General features: G+C 42.7%; 1 protein-coding gene across 5 annotated transcripts; it reads left to right on the top strand.

Annotated features, from left to right (window-relative positions):
* Positions 1–627: 627 nt before the first annotated feature.
* LOC113573286 (unconventional myosin-VIIa) lies at positions 628–18,505 on the top strand. 5 transcript variants are annotated; one of them, XM_027003434.2, is made up of 30 exons: positions 628–880; positions 1,120–1,185; positions 1,373–1,503; positions 3,371–3,473; positions 7,029–7,131; positions 7,252–7,408; positions 7,875–7,977; positions 8,079–8,204; positions 9,267–9,375; positions 9,644–9,760; positions 10,268–10,371; positions 10,931–11,017; positions 11,679–11,744; positions 12,119–12,232; positions 12,420–12,531; positions 12,750–12,793; positions 12,967–13,029; positions 13,120–13,239; positions 14,052–14,137; positions 14,208–14,255; positions 14,418–14,465; positions 14,964–15,055; positions 15,486–15,641; positions 15,761–15,891; positions 16,150–16,346; positions 16,489–16,581; positions 16,752–16,917; positions 17,376–17,711; positions 18,060–18,129; positions 18,224–18,505. In XM_027003434.2, the coding sequence occupies exons 1-30, from the start codon at positions 782–784 to the stop codon at positions 18,229–18,231; spliced, it is 3,255 nt and encodes a 1,084-aa protein (XP_026859235.2). In that variant the 5' UTR covers positions 628–781; the 3' UTR covers positions 18,232–18,505. The 5 variants fall into 5 exon arrangements, with proteins under 5 accessions (XP_026859235.2, XP_026859237.2, XP_026859236.2 ...); XM_027003436.2 differs by having other exon boundaries at positions 14,214–14,255; XM_027003435.2 differs by having other exon boundaries at positions 10,271–10,371.
* The last annotated feature ends 393 nt before the right edge of the window (positions 18,506–18,898 follow it).

Below are 18,898 nucleotides of genomic sequence, written 5' to 3' on the forward strand. Positions count from 1 at the left end.
CACTAAAAACTATTTTATTCATCTTTGTAGTCATATTAAGGCCTTTCAAAGCTCTCAAAGAAAATAAATGAAGTTCTTTTTATAGCTCTGATGGCTAAATACCAGTTATTTACTGTATATACAATGGGTTTGCCTCAAGAACCAACAGGATTTTCCAATTTGAAACGTGAGAGGCGACATACAGGATGCAAGGCAGTGTATCAATCCTGGTCCCAGAGTACCTCCCACTGAACGTTTTAGTGTTAACCTACTCTAACACGCCTGCTTTTAAATTAAGCAAGGCTTGTTATTTACCTGAATGAGGTGGGTCGGGAACAGGGAATCCACTGCAACGTACAGTGCAGTAGATCAGAAGAACTCGTATGAGGGGTGAGTTTGTAGAAGGTAAATCTAATGCCAGAGTTGCGACCTAAGACGCATTCCTTTCATTATTATGCTTCGGAGTGATTTCGATCAGATTAGACATACGCGTCTTTTAGGTCTACTGCAAGTACACTTGGGAGTAACGAGTAGAAGATAGCTGTGGATAGGCAAGAGTTAAAAGTGAGGAAAGTAGGAGGTGTGAGTGTCGCTACTGAGCTCACACCCGGTGCAGAGAGGGATCGTAACCATGTGGGCGGTGTGGACAGTAGCAAGGCAAAGGAGAGAAGCGACCATTCCGTAAAGAAGTACGATTAAGGAGAAGTAGATGCGGAAAACTGTGACGTGTTAGCCTAATGAGAGGAAATAAAACAAGCAAGCAAAATTTGTTACCTTTCGCAGAATTAAATTGGGCTAGAACATGGAGGAGCATCAAGAAGATTTGGCCAGTCTGTCTGATCTGGATGAGAAAAGTTTGCTCGAGTCACTGACTCTCCGTTTTAACCAGAACCAGATCTACGTAAGTATATTCACAACTGATCGTTTTCAGCACGTTTGCGAAGAGTCAACTACAGCTCTAAAATATATCCTTCGGTTTTGTTTACGTGACCACAAAATTTGGCTAAATTTATTGACTGTTCTTTTTCAAGCTGTCCCTTTCAAAACGTTCATTTTTCCTTTAGTGCACAGCTGAACCAACACGGTTAACAAAATACGGACAAACACTGAAAATTGACATTTTATTTTTCTGTTTAACAGACATATATTGGGGACATATTAGTGGCAGTGAATCCATTTAAATATCTTTCCCTCTATGAAAAGGAGGTAAGGTCGGGTCCGTTTTTTTTTTTTAATGAACGATATCTTGACTGCATCGTTTAAGTACTTCCTCTTGTGTAGAAGGTATAAAACAAATCAGCCGCAATAACATGTACAAACAAATTGATGTCAACATTCTTTAGACCTTGCAGTTTTATTTTAAGGACTACGTGCTACCCTCATGTCTCTTCAGGTGTCGGAGAAGTATAAATATCATGAAAAAAGTTCTCTACCTCCACATATATTTGCCGTAGCAGACCGAGCGTATCAGTCTATGTTAGGTCGCCTCGGCACAGGACCTAAAAACCAATGTATCGTCATCAGGTGAGTCCCTTTTATTCTGTCTTCTGTACAATTTATAACACGCTTTGTAATCAGCAGGTTGTAGAATAGACATATTGTACGATGTCCTTTGAATGACCCAGTTTGGTTTGCCCGTCATCAGACATGTAGAAAATGTTTTAGCATTCCTCTGTTTCCTGGGCAAGTAATGGCTGATGAGGAATTATGACAAGCAAAAACGTACAAATCCGATCTGTATTTTGGCTATGGCACTGTGGAAGACCAGTCGAGATGCTATTTTAGGCTTCGGCCCTGATGCCATGTCCGTTGTTGATTAAGCAGGGTTTTACTCTTCTCCATGCACTAACCCAGTCGGAGGCTAAAATGCTATCCTTTTGCAAACCTTAGACATAGGAGATCCTCTAATGGATTTTTCAGAGAGCCACTTTGTCTTCTAATAGACACCCAACAAATTCTAGATTCAGAAGACTTGTAACTGCCTATGAATCTATATTTTTGTAGACAGCAAATGGCTCTCAACACTGCTGGCAAATGTCAACTATAAGAACTATAACGAGGGCATTTCTAGGAGATGAGGGGAGAGAAATCGGAAATAATGCCATACAGGAATTTTACTTTGCAATCTTTTAAGTCTTTTAAATAATTGTTGATAATTGTATGTAGATTACTCCGGATAAGGGAGTCTCCCAACTGTTGAAAATGTAAATGTTATTCACTAAAGTCAGCTTTGCCTTTAAGAACCGAGTACCTCCTCGGTCACTATGTGTGCTCAGTACTGTAAGTTTTTTTGTGTCCTGCTTTTGATTCAGTATCAAGCCCACGACCCCCCATCCTGGTATGATGGTTCCATCTCCTCTAGTTGCCATGCAACTGGGGATGAGTGAGGTGTGGATGGGGGAGGAGGGGTTGGCGTGTGGGCAGTGGTGTAGGAAGCCCGATAATCACCTGGGCAACCCAACGAGAATATGCCTGCCACACACTGACTGCAAAAGAAAATGCATCCTTCAGCACACATGTATGCGAGCGTGTGGGCAGATGTAAACAAGTCTATTTTTTGGAGATAAAAGGCAAGACGCAGCCACCATCTGTTGGGGTGTATACCTATTAATAATCTTCCTGATAATTACACCGTGGAGAGATGAAACCTTACATTACTAGTTACGCATTGTTATTTTTATCTGTATCAGTTTATTTTGGTTTAGCTTAAAATAAGGAGTTTCTGTGGTTTTAAAAAGCTCTGTGGTGCTGGTGGTGATTTGTACCTCCAATTTGCAATCTCTACCTCCCTCTGAAATTCGCTCATGTTTGCTGTGCGAGTAAATAAATTGTTCTCCATAATGTGAATTTGCAAGTTCCATTGCTCATGCAAATCTTCGCAATTGGCTTGTATGCCAGAGCGATAAACTCTACATGTCAGGTGATCCTGGACGTTTTCCAGGAGTTCTGTGAACCTCAGAACATTTGCTTATCAAAAGTCACCCTATTGCACCAATATTGTGTACAGTGTCCCCAGCCTGTCGGCTGGTCTCATGGTTTTGAGTCCCATATGACCCACCATTGTGATGGGCTTTGCAAAATATTACCAACACATTGGAGAACCCTTGAGATGACAGCTGAATACTGTCCTGTGGTGTTTTGTCATCTTCCTGTGACTTATGAAAGCATGCACACCCCTTATCAGGATGTCTACAGTGCAAACAAAAAAAAAATATTTTGATTGATCACAAACAATAACAGCCCTGTGCATCCCTGTTCAGTATCTTCATGCTTTCTGGATATCTATATCCACTTCCAAGTCAAATGCTGCTCTTTGGGTTATGTGTACCCATACGTAGTCTTAGCCTTCATGTTCGTTATTGTTGTTGTTGTTGTTGTTTGTCTCCCACAGTGGCGAGAGTGGGGCGGGGAAGACGGAGAGCACCAAGCTCCTGCTGCGGCAGCTCGTGGAGCTGTGTCGCGCCAACTCCCAGCTGGAGCAGCAGATCCTGCAGGTAGGAGCTGAGCTCCACCTCCGGGCCCAACAGTGCAGGGTGGAGGCAGCAGAAGGGGCGTCGTCAGGAGGTGCTCATTTGAATGCAGCCTCATGATTTGCACGCATTAGTGAAGCCAGCTGAGAAATGACTTTGTGTTTGCAGGCTTCCTGTTGCTGAGAATTTGTGCCAGTTGAGTGGGCTTCTTGTGCAGTGTATTGACAGTTGATGGAACATTACACGTGAAGGAATCCGGGTGCCACTGTCGTAATCAGAAAGACACCAAAAGTAGAACTGAATTGTTGCTATAGTTAACCCGGATGTTTTGGGTTTAAAAGGGGTACTAACATTTTGAGCATTTTATCAGAACTGCTGTCGTGCTGTTTCAGCTAATGAAGTAGGCATACATTTAAAGGTGCTTTTGGTTGATCAGTATTTATTGTCAATTACATGTTATGATGTCTTTGTCTGTCTGGCCGGTTTGGGGACCCTTAAAGCCTGATCTGGAATCAGTTTTTGCTTTTCAGCTTCCAAAGACACAGAAGCTGATAATTCAGCCATTTTATTAGATATACCTGCACACTCATTGGCCGCTTTATTAAGTATGAATAGTAAAGCCATTTTGTAAATGCACAGTTTAAAAATAGTATCATAATAATAGTACCATGTGATGGCATGTGTAATTCATTAGTCATCTGTTAGTCACTGCCATCTAACTACTGCTGATCAGATATTATTTGGGCAGTGGGCCGTTTTCAACACACTAGTGATGCTAACATGGGTGTATCAGACTCTTTCTGGAGATTTTACACATGTTGGTCATTGCTGGGTTGAGGGTGGTTTACCACCCAAGACTGATGGTAGTGGTTTGGTGGGTAGGAAATGACTGCTGATCAACAGCTGTGGGAAAATAGGCTTTAATCTCTATATGTCTACAAGTTTCTATTAATAGATCAAACGTTTCTCCACTTGGAGGATGTGTTCTTCAGATCAGGATATTGAATTGTGAAATGCTGTGGATGCAGAGTTGCACTCCTGTAGCAGTTAACATGCCTCTCAATCATGTCAAATATAGACACACCTATAACTAAACAACTGGTGCCTCCACACCTCGGCTGCTGGCATTCTAGTCCTCTTCATTTTCCCTCCCCTCACAGGAGCTTGTCAGGCACTGAGTTATGATGCATGCGCACAAGTGAGTCAGCCGAAGTGTCTGAGGATTAAAGTACTGTGATTGTCCTCAATGATATAAATGCACTTTTGTGGGTCTCATTTTCTTGAATAATATGTGAAACAATTTCTTGTTGAGATAGGAGAGAATAACAGTATTGCCTACAGGGAAGCTCCATAGTAGGGATGTCCCGGTCTGATCTCAAAAGACCAGTATCTGAGCTGATCAAGGCATTATTTAACTGATGCGGTATCGGCTTTATTAATCACTAACCTAAGCCTGATCCTTTGTTTTACGACAGTGATCACATAGGTATTTTAAATTGGAGAAGGACACCAGTCCACACAGTCATGTATAAGGTCTGCAATGTGAGCGTAACAGAGCTATGGCCAATGCTACCAATTTTATACACCAAGTATCTCGTTGCCATCTGCACAAACGTGGACAGTGAGGGACCTTTTTAGTGCCGTCTCAAACATCACTGATGAGAATTGGAACCAGCTGCCAACTAATACAATCAGCATCTCTGCTGTCCTTGCACAACCCTTCATCATTTTGAAGTGAGAGTAAAAGTATTGAATGAGAGGAAAACTCTAGAAGCTGTAATAAGTCCTTTTAAGAGCCAGCCTTCCTTTATAATGAGCAGGCCACCAGGTTATTTTTGATATTCAGGTTTTACAAACCTATTTTGTTTTTTCCATGTTCAGGTTAAGCTCTTAAGTGGTACAGAGTTCTGTGGTTCATTTTTAGTGCACTATTTTTACTATAGTGCTGCACTAAGCAGAATGCTTTTTCTTTGTTGTGACTCAATGTTAAGCTATTATAGCACTTCAAAGTGTTGTTTATATTACTCATTTTGAGTACTGTAGTTTTACTACTGCAAAGGTGCACTAAGTGGAATTTATACAAGCTGTTTATAAACACATCTTTTTGTTTACTTCATTATGTATAAATAAAAAATAAACATTAAGCAGCAGCTTGGAGGCAGGCAGTTTTTTCCTCAATGCACTACAAAGCTATTCAGTTGTCAAGCATGCACACTGGAATGATTTTAATAACTAACTTTAGTGTACTTGAAGTGTGCACTGAGGATTGGGACATCCCGAGTCTCTTGTAGAAGATGCAGATGGCGATGATGAAGTTCTTGGTGCCGCACCTTTTTATATGGTACAGATTTACAGTATCCCTGTGGCAGTTTTGTTGAAGTGAACTTTAAATACCTGTTTTAAGTAATTGGCTTCTGGGTTTACTACATGGCATGCAATAAAAAGGAAATGAAGAATCAGAGGAAAGCCTCATTTGTGGTCTTTAAAGTGTGCGGCCAAGGCTGAATGCAACATACTTGTGTATGAGTCAAGCTTCTTTTATTGGCTATGGCTTTTTGAAATCTATTAATTATTACCCAAGTGGTGAAACCTTACCTACTAAATTACATCAATAGGAGTGGTCAACTTGTTAGCCAAGCATTGCCCTAAAGGCAGTCTAATAATACCATCTGCCCCAGTCATAACAGCTGCTGTACAGGAAGTGAATGTAATTGTGTAAATTTATAGCAAAGCCTTGGTTTGTGTGTGATGTATGGCTTTCATAGAGTAGAGTGGGTCATTTGATAGGCGGTCCTAAGTTTTTGTGTTGGCCTGCTTTTCTAAGGGTAACTTGATTCTTGGGAGGGTCCCCAGAAAGGGTGCAGGAGTTCCACCAGTCAGAACAATCCATTTTCCAGCACCTCAGGGTTTATTTGATTTTTCTCTTCTCTTTCTCTCTTGTGACCTATTTGTTAACTGCTGGCTTGAGGCAAATCTGCACAAACCGAACATTCAGGCTAACCCAACATTCTTGCTGGCCTGCTGTAGCAAACAACTCTTGCCCCATGTAGCAAGTCTTTCTGAGGAAGTCCAAGCTGCTTTCTGTGTGTGTGTGTGTGGTTTTGTTGTGTGGTTTTGTTGTGTGGTTTTGTTTTCTTTTTTCTTTTTGTCTACAAAACCTCCTTGTCTGCCTGATTCTTTCCATATCTATTTTTTAACAAATACACAGGACGCTATAGAGTGGCTAATAAGTCAGACTTTCAGTTTTAACATCTATTGAGTAGGTAGACATTAACACTCTACTTGTGTATTATAAGCAATAGATTTATCTTGCTGTACAGCAGTGAGGGGTTGCTGTAATCGTGTAAGATTTCTTTTTTCTTCAGCTATGGTATTTGCTTGTTTTCCTTTCTAAGAAAGCCACATTAAGGCTGTGGGCTGTACAAGGAAATATGCTTGCTTGGAAGCTGAAAGGATGAGTATTCCTTTTCCAAGTGACTTCCTGCTATGTCTTCTGCAGTCTTTCTCCACAGCAAGACACATGATTTGTATTTAAAGTATTTAAGGTAAAAATCTAAAGATTTTCTGGCTTTTGGATAGGTGAATCCTCTTTTGGAGGCATTTGGGAATGCCCAGACAGTCATGAATGACAACAGTAGTCGATTTGGGAAGTACATTCAACTGCGCTTTCAGAACTCTTCTGGTGAGTTATGGAGATGCAGTGATGCATGGCTGACGGGCATCAGATCGCACACACAAGGCGTGGTTTCCTGCAGTGTGTATTTATGACCACGTCATTATCTTTTTGTATTTGCTCTTGTAGTGAAAGGGGCCAAAATCAATGAATACCTCTTGGAAAAGTCACGTGTGGTTCACCAGGATGAGGGCGAGAGGAATTTCCACATCTTCTATTGCATGCTAGCCGGCATTTCTCCACACGATAAGGAGATGTACGGCCTCTTGGAACCTACTCAGTATCGGTGAGCAATTCTATGACCTCATCCTGTTGGAGGAACTTTGAGTACGAGCTGCAGTATTGACGTCTTTTATTTCCACATGTAAAGATAAAGGTGTAATCTTGGTCGATTTGGAACGCAGTTTAGTCCAAGTTGAAGGTAGGCTAAATGGGCGGGTGGCTTGTAACAATTTTACCTGGATTTCTTCTTTTGTTTTATTGTTATTTACGTCAAACACCATACTTTAGTCAGCAGTGTGAGTAAAAATGACAGGCCTTTAACCTCCAGGCTCATGCTTTGCATATCTTGTGGCTTATTCGAAACATCACCCCCTCCCTCCCTTTTTTTTGTGACTTCCTTTTTTTGGTTTCGCACAAAAGGTGGTTGTATTTTAGCCATCGTGGTTTTTGCTGTGGGTTCAACTGTGTAGGGTTCCTTCACATAAAAATACCATTCTTATTCCTCTATGTTATGGCAATTTAATTCTCAGTTATTTGAATGGACGATCCATCCAGGATGATGCAGTGCAGCACTGGAGTGCAAAATTTGGGGAAGTGAGCAATGCAATGGATATGGTTGGCTTTGAGGAACAGGTGAGACCTTCTCTGAGGTCTGTAAGAACCTCCCAGTCTTCTATCACTCCATCACTCTGGGTTTTTTTTTTTTTCCAAATATTCTTGCATGACAAACCCAGGAAAAGGTGGACATGATGACAATCTTGGCAGGAGTCCTCTCTCTGGGGAACATCACGTTTGAGACCACGGACAGTGATGCCCTGAAAGTGACTGAGAAATGTCAGGGCTGGCTGAAAGCCACAGCGGTGAGTATAATGTTCAATGTCTTTAGTGCTCTCTTTCCAAATAAGAAAATGTTTATCTTCAGGGTCATGGCCACGGACTAACCATGTTCAGATTCCAAGATATGATGCGTAAAGGTTGTTGACTTTCAACATCCTTGCAGTCAGATGCAAGTCACTTCCCCTTTTCTAAAACACTGGTTTGTTGCAAGACCTCCCTGCAGGTCCCTGTAGCCCATTGTAGCAGCTGAAGTCTTCAGAGCAGAGTGTGTACACCCAGCTGTGCATACTCCCCACCCGAGAACCTGTGCAGATGATCTGCCCCACACACACATCTGTCCCACACACAGTATAAAACATATGACTAATTTGCCTAATTACCTCATCTCAGGCCAAGACCTCATGAGAATGAAGACCCTTTAGCTGCACCTTTGCCTCTCCTCCCTGGTTGCTCGTCAACAGGGCAATTATTGCTTTTTTTGGCAAGTCATCTCTGTGAAGTGAAGTCTGGTAGTTTTCCCTCGGCTATATCTGGGTGATCTGATAAAAAGTGTGATGCAATAGAAGGTCATAAGTGGCTATATTTAGTTTCCGTTAGGATCAGGTGGGGCTATGATTAGCCTATGGTATATAGTGGAGTGAAGTGTTGACTTGATGTTTTTTCATTTAAATCAACAGAGAAAAAGACCATTTCACCTTCTCCAGAATTCTGTAATAAGAATTCAACCAAAAGTCCTAATATGGCTTATGGAGAAAAAAATGCAGCAGTGCTACTTGGCTTGAGAGATGCTAAATGTCACTGTTTCCTACACCAGAGTCTTTGGTCCAGTTGGCCCGCAAATTAAAATGGCTCTTTAGAAAGACAGTGACTGCTGTCATGCTTCCAGTGGTTAAGGTACTTGACTTGTAATCAGAAGGTTGCTGGTTCAAGCCCCACCACTGCCAAGCTGCCACTGTTGGGGCCCCTGAGCAAGGCCCTTAACCCTCAATTGCTCAAGTTGTACTCACTCGTAATTGTAAGTCGCTTTGGATAAAAGCGTCACATAAATGCCGTAAACGTAATGTAAAGTGTCGTTTCCACTGCAGGGTCAGTTTGGGGTTGAGGCGGAGGAGCTGCAGAGATGTCTGACCTGCACCATGTCCGTGGCTCGAGGAGAGGCCATATACCGGTTCCATAATCAGCAGCAGGCAGAAGGTAGGAGGGCGCAGCAGCTCCAACTTTTCACACAGGCGTTTCCATAAAACTGCCCTTCATGGAAGCATGCTTGATGCATGAATGAAGTCAGGCACTTTTTCCAAGTTATTTACCTCATTTGGATTCTCCAGACAACATGTATCACCAAGCAGAATTTGGTTACTTTTTTCATAGCTGTGTTGGCCAATTCAAGTTCTGTAAAGCATTTAACAGAACAGGTTTCACTGAGCTTAGCTTTTAAATGTTTCCCCTGATCGTTTCATTTCAGATGCCAGAGATTCAATCGCTAAAGTGGTCTACGGCAGGGTGTTTGGCTGGATTGTTAGTAAAATTAATGAGCTGCTGACACACACTCTGGATTCTAAAGTTGAACTCAATGAAATAGGTAAATATTTAAATCAACCAGACTCCCAGTTCATGTGAAACATAAAACATGAGTTGTTCATTGCTTTAATCCTGGGTCAAATCCATGCTAACGCTAGCAGTTTAATCAATGGCCCAGTCATTTTTCTAGTATTTCAAAAATGGACCTCAAAACCTGTTGTAAGATCCAGTTCTTAACTTGTATTTTGTGCACATGTTAGTAATTTAAAGGAACAATAAGTTGTTTGTCCAAACTTTGAAACTGTGAAATCTATTTTACGCATGGCTGCTTCAATATGGGGCACTACAAAACAACTCGTGTTGCCCTTTATAGAAAAAAATGTAAAAAATAATCACTCATATTAACATTGTTTGCTACTTTTTAGTGGTAGAAATGACTTATTGCTCCTGTAATGTATGCATTTTCTGCGCATTTGAAGTGTTCCAAACCTCCAGGAACTAGTAAAGTAAAGTGTTCACAGTTTCCATAATGCAACATTTCCACGGGAGGCCTCATTTTACTCTATTGCAGGTATTCTTGACATCTTTGGGTTTGAGAATTTTGCTGTGAACCGATTCGAGCAGCTCTGCATCAATCTTGCGAATGAGCAGTTACAGTACTTCTTTAATCATGTAAGTCTTTTGCTTTTTTGTGCATGTACAGTCCCTTACTCATAAGGCTGCTTTTGTGTCATTGACATTTTTGCAGTCATCCACACCTGAAACACTGGTATGTCCTGTTTTTTATCTTGGCACTCATAAGCAAGCCATTCCTTAAGAAGGCAGCTTCTGTTTAAGGCTGTTATTTCTCTTGGTTAACATGCTGCAAAATCAACACACACAAATGTTGATTTTTAGGGGCATCAGAGCACAGAATCGGAAACAAAAGTTGTCAGACGTACTCTGTATGTCAGGTTATGGGTGTGTTTCATTTGGTACTGTTGAATTTGAACATGACACTGTCAACCAGGACATTCTAATCGACAGGTGTCCAAACAGGATCAGTTTAGATGGAGTTCTTTAGATCTTATGTCACCAACCACTACCAACTATTCTAGTGTTCACTGGACTTCAGTGTACATTGACTTCATGCTGCTGATGATGATCATAGTTCAGCTGATGGGTCGTTAATCATGTTGGCTTTGGCCTTTATTTACTACTGAGCGAATTCTGGAGGTCCCTCTTTCCACAGCACATCTTTCTGATGGAGCAGAATGAATACAAAGAGGAGGGAATCCAGTGGGAGACCATAACCTTCAAGGATAACAAGCCCATTCTGGTAAAGCACAGAATCAATCATTCTCTCCCTCTTACTCTCTCCAAATCTCCGTCTTACTGTCATGTTTCTTACGTACCATTCTTTTTGCATTTCTACTTGGCTGGTGGTGAGAAAGCCATGGCAACCTGCACATTCTCAGCCTCAGTCCTGGTACATCAATCTTGTATGTCTTCTCTTTTGCTTCTGACCTTTCACCAAGAGCCAGTTATATCACCAGACAAAGGTCGCAGGCTGGGTGTGAGGCCAGAGTGTTTGTTTTCTAAAGTTTGGATGTACAACCTTCAGCCTGCATTTTTCTGCCCAGCGAGCAGGAACCCTCGTCCGTAATTATGGTTCTGCATAGCTACCACTCCTCCGCAGCAGAGCAAATTGACTTTGGGCTGAAAGCATGTAGTTTTGTTGCCTTCTCTTTAGTAACTAAATGGCAACAAGTCAAAATCCAGTTCATGAGATGGCAGTCTGTGTGAAACCACTGCAGTAAAATATAAAACTAGTCGCTGTGATCGTGTGCTCATTTTGAAGGGATAAACTGCAGATAAATAAACTCATAGATAAAGGATCTCTAAACCCTGAGAAAACAGGGGTTGGACACAAATGTGCAGAATTATTAGTCTGTCGACAAGCAAGCGAGATTTAATGGACAAATATTTTGGCCCTACAGGACTTGTTCCTAACAAAGCCCATTGGGATACTGTCCTTGCTGGATGAGCAGAGTAACTTTCCTCAGGTAAGTGCACGGGTCACGGGACATCTCCCTGTAAACACGTTTCAGTGGATGACTGGTTTGTTTGCATACGTTCATGCCACGCGTTCTCAACCACGGTCCATTCAGAAAATAGTTTTACCCAGAACGTCTAGGAAGCCATACCATTGTAGCACTGCATTCTAAACAAAGGCCATGTGCTGGTCAGACCTAGAGCAAGGTGTGTACAGGACAGAGTTTCTTGTTAAGCGTTTATCGTGTTGCCTACTTAACAACATACCAAACTTATGAGTGGTCATGAAAATTACTCACAGATGCCTCACATTTCAGTGCTAAAATGACACGTGCTCCTTTGGGAAATTCCCCTTTTAAATCCCACGTTCTTTTTCAACTTGCAGGCCACAGACGGAAATTTTGTGGACAAGTTGAACAGCAAATTCAAAGCCAATCCCCACTATGACGTGGTCCGGAGCCACTGCCCTCTGTTTGCTATTGTGCACTACGCCGGGAAGGTGTGTATACATCTGGTGTCCAATGCAAAAAAAAAAAAAAAAAAAAGTTTTAGATTTCCTAGTTGTACACTGCAGGGTGATGAACATACTTCCCCTGACATTACAGTGCATGTAGACGTTAACTTCTACAAACCGCATGCACGCAAGAGATGCTGATTTATGTATTTGGAGCCTTCAACCTCTTTAGGTGCAGTATAATGCCAGCGGCTTCCTGGAGAAGAACAGGGACAATATTCCAGCCAGCATCCGCAATCTCTTCATTAACAGCGTTACGCCCCTGCTCAGTGTGCTCTTCTCTGGTAGGCCAGGCATTTCTGTACAGAGTCACACAGTTAGCTGGGAGATAAATGAGAATCATTAGCTTGTCATTTAGTGGCACTGCTTATTTTTAAACTGTGTAGGTAAAATCACAAGAGGAGCATTAGAAGAGCACTTTGCTTGCACAGCTGTTTTATATATCCTCCTGTGTCCGTGGAAATCCTTATGGACTTTTTTTTTTTTCTCCTCCCCTTTTTAGCCACAATTTCCAGAACAGGAACACTGATGCCACGGAGAGCAAATGTAGGATTAAAGTCTTGTCACGTTCTCCTTGACAATATCTTTGTCATCTAATGTTAGATAAGTCTTAATCCGCTGGGCTTTAAGGTCGGTGTTGAGTGGCCTGAAATGCAGCATGTGTTTTGACTGCACCAGTTGTTGTTTTGGCAAGGTGCTAAACTCTTTGCCAATTTCAGCTACAAGTTGTGGATGACAACTTTAACTCAACCAGGAAGCAGTCTGTGGGTGCACAGTTCAAGGTAAAATGTCATTTGTTTTCCAAATCAAAAACTCCAGCCTTGAGATTTTCCATAGTAATTTATAACTCGCCTGCTTAATGTCACTTGTAGCATTCTCTGGCCGTGTTGATGGAGAAGATGTTTGTGGCCAACCCGCACTTTGTGCGATGCATCAAACCCAATGCCAGCAAGCTGCCTGATCTGGTGGACCGTAAGCTGGTTATGGACCAGGTAGGCCATACACGCTCTCTGCTCATCATCGCATCTTCCTGGCAGAGTCTTGGACGCTGTCCAAACTCTCTGATGGTCTAGACCTGGCCTGGCTTTGTCCTGCTTTCCAGAAGGTTTTGTTTGCTGTGGATTGTGTTCAGCGGCCCACGGAGGGGATGTGCTGATCTTAAAGGAAAATTCTAGAAAAAAATTCTGTTTCTGGCATTTAATGAGCGTACATGGCCACCGTTACACAAATGATATCCTGCTAACTGATTGCTAGGCAGTAACGGGGCATGCTAACAAATATGTATCGGTAGCCACATTGGCGTGATCGGTTGAACCATCCCTTTAAAGTTGTGGGTCCTACCACTCCTGCCTGGAGTGCTTCACTTGTAGTGCTCACTGGCCAGCGATCTCTATTTGACCTGGGTCAAGCTTAATATGCATAACTGACTACAAGTAATGTTGGAAAAATGTTTGAGTATTTTTAATACAGGCTGCACACACTAGTGATTCTATTGTTGGTCCCTCATTTCCAGTAATAGTTTCCTAGGAACTCTCCAGGGCTTCTCTCCTCTTTCTACATATGACCTTTAGTCCTTTTTGTGTGCCTTTCTGAAGACACATGACCAGATGACACTGAGAACAAAGATTGTAGAGGTGTCTCAACATGCCTTTTGCTGCAGCACCATCTACTGTGCAACTGTAAAAGTTCAGTTGTGAGATTCAGATCTTAGGGTTATCTTAGTTACGATATGCACTTCCTACACATCATGGTTTAGTTAATGGTTTTTGTGTGTGTGTGTGTGTGTGTGTGTGTGTGTGTGTAGCTGAGGTACAATGGACTACTGGAGACTATCCGCATTAGAAGAGAAGGCTTCTCCTGGCGGCCATCTTTTAAGGAGTTTGCACAGAGGTAAATTAGTCTAATCAAAAACACCTTTAATCAAAACTAATCAAAACTAATCAAAAACACCTTTCCTTAGGTACAGCATACTGCTACTGAAACCGAATCTGCCTCTGGATAAAGATGGGTGAGGACAAGACTTAACACTTTTATTTGAAACACTGCTGTTGATCATGAAAAGACATACTGAGTGACGGTTAGTGGATGACTGAGTCTCACACACACACACACACAGGTGGGATCCATTTTGTATCTTTCATGTATATCTGTTGTGCCTTCATTCTATCAGTTGCATGTCCATCCTCAATACTACTGAACTGAGCGGCTGGAAATGTGGGTAAGTATGGCTACGCTCCAAAACATCATGTACCAGTATGTGGTGTTCATCAAAATGAGTCAAATGGATTGTTGGCTTATAGCACCAGTCAACACCTTTTTGGAGATTAAAATCACAATATTAACAGTATTTAAGTGATATTATCTTAATCATGTGCTTGTAACAGATGTAGGTTTATGATCTCTGTAGTCCATGAATTCTGGCAAAATGTTTATTTGAAATTGTCTCATGGGCAAATTTCTATGATGGATGTATTTGCAGTGGCAGTAGTAGCTCAGTGGTTAAGGTACTTGACTTGTAATCGGAAGGTTGCTGCCAAGTTGCCACTGTTGGGCCCCTGAGCAAGGCCCTTAACCCTCGAATGCTCAAGTTGTACTCAGTCATAATTGTAAGTTGCTTTGGATATAGGTGTCAGCTAAATGCCGTAAATGTGATTTATGAACTCCAATGATGTTTGGAGCACATAGAAGGATCAGTCCGTGTGCTCATTTCTTCCAGATCGTCCCGGTTGTTTTTCAAATACTGGCACCAGGAAGAGTTGGCTCGTCTGCTGGAACGGCTAGGAAAGGCAGCTGTCGTCATTCAGAAGAGTAAGTCACATTTAATTCACTATTTGAGCCATTCAGTGTTTTGGACAAATTACTACTTGCAGTAGTTTGTCAAAAGTCCCAGGTGGCTTTGCCAACTCTTAGGTTTCATTTTGAATAAACTTTTTGCTCAAGATTTAAAGAGGAACCTCAGATGAACCGGAGGTCTGTGCAGTCACGGCAGGGCATGATAGAACCTGAAGTAGCAGTCCCTCCTTGTAGACTTGTAATTAGACCTCGTATTGATTTATTTACTGGCGGTTTCTCAAGAGATGCCCCAACTTGCATCTAAAGGTTGAACGTTGTCTGGGGTAATGGGACAAAATCTGTCATTTGCATGTTTTAACATGCCACCTCTGCTTGAGCCACAGTACCTTCAGCACCCCGGCATTGCTGGTTTAGAGTGTCTCACTCATGACAATCCGTTTCCCAGATTACCGTGCTGTGAGCTGTAGGAGGAAGTTCCTGGTCCTCCTGGCTGAGCTGAGGCAGCAGGCCCAGCAAGAGAGGGAGGAAGAGGAGAGAAGACAGCAACATCTGGCAGAGGAGGAGAGGAACAGGCATCTGCTCATGGAGCAAGAGAACAAGAGTGAGACAATGCTGCATTCCTCTGCTACTGCCTTTGCTTAGTCACTGTATTGCAGTAGGAGTACATTTTCTGACCCTATGTGAGAGGTTCAAATGATGTTCTCATGGGTATCCCAACAGGACCGGTTTCTATGCCAGTTCCTCTGCCCAGGATGAGAAAGCCCCAACCCAGACCTCGGTCCATCCTTACTGGAGCTGCCCAGGTGTCCCACCCGGTGCCAGTGCCCAGACCACGCAGTAAGCTGTTGGAGGTGAGGGACAATCTCTGCCGTACTCTGTGACGGAGTTGTTTCGACCTCGTTTGTTCCCACAGCCGTTACAAATCTCAAAACGGGCCTCGTCAAACTAGCTTCAGACTGCAGGGTGTGGTTGCACTGCAGGGCGCGGTAGCTGACAGACCACCTAGGATGAACAGCCCGAGCGTCTGCCTGTCCTTGTTCTTTTTGTAAAGTAGCTGCTTTTGTAAGATCACTGCTAACATGAGCTCTATGCATCACTCTGTCGGGTAGGCCACTCCTTTTGACAACGACCTGAACAAAAACGCTGACCCGATCAAGCCGTTTGGTCAGCCTGCCGATGAAGAGTCGGCCAAGGAGAAATGCAAGAAGAGGAATAACACCATCCGTTGGTTCAAAGAGACGCAGGTCCGCAAAGTGGCCCAGAATGGAACGTTCCCCTGCTGGTTCCATGGAATGATCACTCGGAGGTTCGTTCATTTGGGGAATGGAGAGAAAAATACACACTTCTCTCCATCATGTGTTGTGGTGGTGTTATCCTCTTCTTGGCAGTGCCACAGTGGCTTCCAGACTATAGCTCTCGGCGTGATTTTGTTCCCACCATTTCCACAGGCAAGCAGAGGACCTCTTGACTGACGACAAGCCTGTTGGCTGCTTTTTAATTAGAGTTGGGCAAAGTCGAGAAGGGTACACACTTACATACAGGTAATTCTTCCGTTCCCTTCAGCTAAAAAGTGTTGGGTGTCTAACTGCAGCCAGTGTAATTAATTAATTGCCACATTATCTTTACCAGTGTGGAATACGTTCAGCAGTTATTTATGGCACTTCAACCAGATATGTTTGTTTTCCCTGCTAATGCAATTTGTGAAACACAGGGGTGCAAACCGCTATCGCCACTACATGATCGAGATGCAGAGTAATGGGAAGTACGTGATTCTAGGTGAGGACCGGGCACACTCCTCCCTGCCCGATCTGGTCCAGTACCACACCCAAGTGGGGATCAAGCCATTCATGGAGCTGCTTACTATGCCATGTGGACAGGTGGGTTCCCCACCGCCTGCCTCAAACACCTCATTTCAGTGACCCCCAAAGACCCCAAAGTGCTTTGTTCTCTTTTATAAGTTATTCATGGGTAAATGCAACATAAACTCAGTCTTTTACCACAGAAAACATTATTGGGAAAAATTTCTGTTGAAATTACTTATAAATGTAAACCTATAAATGTAACCCAGCATAATTTGTTGTTTCACAGGTGGGATAAATATTCCCAGTGGAAGCTTTTACAGTTGTATGTAACCAGCAAATAGCCATACGCTATTTTCTACTCTTTCTAAGTAATGAACTGCATGAAAATGTTTGACTGACTGAGAGAACACAGTTTTCTGCAGGTGTAATTGATAAAAAATTAAAGATTAAATTGCTGGTAGCCTGGAATATGCCTTTCCTACCTTTTAGTAAGACAGCAAATCTTATGTCGATCTGATGTGCTACAAAAACAGAGATGCAACCACGAGCCAGACTACGAAGAATTTAAGGCGATGATGGCACCCACCGTTGCGGAAAGCAATGAGGCCAATGTTGGAGAGGCCGTGCAGGAGGAACTGGACCCCGTGCAACTAGAGCTGCAAAGACTCTTCCTGCCCTTGGGCCAGAACCCGGCACTGGAGGCCCACAAACCCCCTGTGCTGAAGCGCATGTTTGATAGACGCAGACGGATTGAGGCTGCCGAGCTGGAGTGCAAGGCGGGGCAGGAGGCCGAGCTTAAGGGGAGGCCCATACCCCGGCTTTACCCTTCCATTCGACTGGCCATGAGGGAGATCCAGCAGATCCAACAGGTGTGGAAAACACTTTTGTCTGCATAATCACAATGATGTAGCGTGAATGAAAAAACTATTGATGGCAGTTAGCTTGATGCTAAATGTTGCCTGTCTGTTACCAGTGTTCATTCATTACCATTTTTAGCTGAATTACTACTTTAAATGCTTTAAAGATTGTCTTTGTGCATTACAGCTTCTAATCCCAATCAGTCCAAAACAAACATTTCTGTCGCAGTATATCAAGACTCTTCACACTGTTCAGGCATGCATCCATTTTTCATCAGGACAGTCAATGGCAAGCTTTTGATGAGGGATTCCTAACCACTATGTGGCCTTTGTTTAAACTTGTTTCATACCTTTTTGTAGCAATTCTCTGAGAGTCAGGAGCAAACCTGTGCAGCGTCCCACAAGCCCTTGGCAGCCTGGAAGAAGAAAGGTGACTGTTCCATAGCCACTCATAACGTCATTCTGCCTACATGTGCGCACATGCCTAAACATTGTGATCTGTGTTTTTGCTTTCATGTGCCCAGATTCCTAACAGGACGGAAGACGGCACCACTGGTGTTCTTGCTGCTACAATTCAAACGTGAACAGCAAACATTGTAAGGAATGATGCTCCGTTCAGATTGGACACCTGATTCATATCAACAACACTTGAACAAATGGAAAAAACTTTTGGGCCTTTTTAGCTCTTATTGTGTTTTTGTCTTAGTTTCCTAAATGTTTCTTGATTTGCATTTTAAATAGTTATTTAATTTGTATATAATGCTTTGTTGTAATGGACCGTTTTAATAAACACTTGTCTGATTTCATACGCTTTCCTCTTTTGTTATCCATCCACTAGAGTCTAATTGTGGATGTAATGAAGGGTAATGCTGAATGATGGGGATAAACTGAAACTTTCACTTTGAGATTAACTGCAGTTAGATGACCTGACCTTTTGACCTTTTGGATTAACCACAAAGACCCAGCACAGCAGGTCAACACTAAACCCAACTGCACTCAACACACCAAAGGCTGCATGAGGTGTCCTTACTAGCATCTTACCCAGCTATAGTGCAGAGTACCATCAGCTTGCGTGGGGATTTTAAGGTGAAAATGGTTCAGTCTGAAACGCAATGTGCTAGCAGTGCCAAGGTTATGGGTTCAAGTCCCAGAGAGCACCTGTTGTCATAGATGTTCATCCCTCTGCATAAGGGCATCTG

This window comes from Electrophorus electricus, chromosome 17, assembly GCF_013358815.1.
Source record: "Electrophorus electricus isolate fEleEle1 chromosome 17, fEleEle1.pri, whole genome shotgun sequence".
NCBI classification, from domain to species: Eukaryota; Metazoa; Chordata; class Actinopteri; order Gymnotiformes; family Gymnotidae; genus Electrophorus; species Electrophorus electricus.

Bases quoted from the DNA above. Each gene is read 5' to 3' on its own strand.
- LOC113573286 (XM_027003434.2), top strand. From the start codon at position 782: ATGGAGGAGCATCAAGAAGATTTGGCCAGTCTGTCTGATCTGGATGAG. The intron at 1,186-1,372 runs GTAAGGTCGGGT...ATGTCTCTTCAG, and splicing joins TTTCCCTCTATGAAAAGGAG to GTGTCGGAGAAGTATAAATA. The intron at 7,132-7,251 runs GTGAGTTATGGA...TTGCTCTTGTAG, and splicing joins GCGCTTTCAGAACTCTTCTG to TGAAAGGGGCCAAAATCAAT.